This window comes from Rutidosis leptorrhynchoides, chromosome 1 (assembly GCF_046630445.1).
Source record: "Rutidosis leptorrhynchoides isolate AG116_Rl617_1_P2 chromosome 1, CSIRO_AGI_Rlap_v1, whole genome shotgun sequence".
NCBI lineage: Eukaryota > Viridiplantae > Streptophyta > Magnoliopsida > Asterales > Asteraceae > Rutidosis > Rutidosis leptorrhynchoides.
Genome location: NC_092333.1, coordinates 477,615,422 through 477,616,857, shown reverse-complemented (window position 1 = coordinate 477,616,857; position 1,436 = coordinate 477,615,422). Strand labels below are relative to the sequence as shown.

The 1,436-nt window shown below is 37.6% G+C and overlaps 1 protein-coding gene across 1 annotated transcript; it reads left to right on the top strand.

Moving 5' to 3' along the window:
- Window positions 1–210: 210 nt before the first annotated feature.
- LOC139874836 (uncharacterized) lies at window positions 211–966 on the top strand. The gene is made up of 2 exons (XM_071862232.1): window positions 211–590; window positions 680–966. The coding sequence occupies exons 1-2, from the start codon at window positions 260–262 to the stop codon at window positions 694–696; spliced, it is 348 nt and encodes a 115-aa protein (XP_071718333.1). The 5' UTR covers window positions 211–259; the 3' UTR covers window positions 697–966.
- Window positions 967–1,436: the final 470 nt, after the last annotated feature.

Genomic DNA, 1,436 nt, shown 5'->3' with positions numbered 1-1,436 from the left:
GGAAATGGAAGATCGTACAGCATATGATATGATGACTGAGCTGAAAAATATGTTTCAGAAACAGGCTAGTCAAGAGTTATATGAAACTTATAAGCTTCTTCAAACATGCAAAATGGAGGAGGGTCAATCAGTAAGTTCTCATGTCTTAAAAATGAAAAGCTACATTGACCGATTGGAAAAACTTGGAACCACCTTGCCGCCTAACTTGGCCGTGAACACGGTTTTGGTTTCACTACCAAAATCGTATCACCAATTTGTGATGAATTACAATATGCAAGGTTGGGAGAAATCTCTGGCAGAGGTGCACTCGATGCTCAAAACTGCTGAACAGGATATTCCATATAAGGTTTCCAATCCAGGTGTCCTTATGATTAGGGAAGGTAGAGTGAGAAAGAATAAGCCAAAAACTTGGGGAAAAGGAAAAGGCAAGTCAATTGCTAAGAAAAAGATTCCACCACCTCCCAAGAAAGAAAACCCAGCGAAAGACGCCGAATGTTTCCACTGTGGAAAAGTTGGCCACTGGAGGAGGAACTGTCCTTCCTACCTATCTGAGTTGAGAAAAGGCAAAGCTGGCCAGACTAGCAAATCAGGTATATTTCATATACAGTTATATACTTTTTCTAGTGATTCCTGGATTTTTGATACTGGTTGTGGTACTCACATCTGTAACAATATGCAGGGAATGAGAAGAAGTAAGAGACTGAAGAACAACACACTAGACTTAAGAGTGGGCAATGGGGCTCGAGCTGCAGTCGAAGCTATTGGCACCTATGAGCTTACTCTACCTAGTGGTCTTATTGTTTTGTTGGAACAATGTCATTATGCTCCTAGTATTACGAGCAATGTAATTTCAGTTTCTCTTTTGAAAAATGTTGGTTTTGAACTTACATTTACGCACTTTGGTATTTCAGTTTCTAAGAATAATGTATTTTATTTTAATGCTATTCCACGTGATGGTATTTTTGAAATTGATATGCATGGTGTAATTTCAAATAATAATTCTGTATATACATGTACTGCCAAACGAGTCAAGAAAGACTTGAATAATACCTATCTATGGCATTGTCGTCTTGGTCATATAAACAAACAACGCATTTCAAAACTCCAATCTGATGGGATTTTGGAATCAACTGGCTCTGAGTCATTTGATGTATGCGAGTCATGTTTATGTGGAAAGATGACAAAGGCTCCTTTCTCCGGTTTAGGTGAAAGAGCTAAAGATCTTTTAGGACTGATACATACTGATGTATGTGGCCCTTTTAGAACTATGTCTAGAAATGGTGAAACATACTTCATTACATTTACTGATGATTATAGTAGATATGGTTATGTTTACTTGCTGAAACATAAACATGAAGTTTTTGAAACGTTCAAAATCTTCCAAAATGAAGTAGAGAATCAACTTGGAAAGACCATTAAAGCCCTTCGTTCTGATC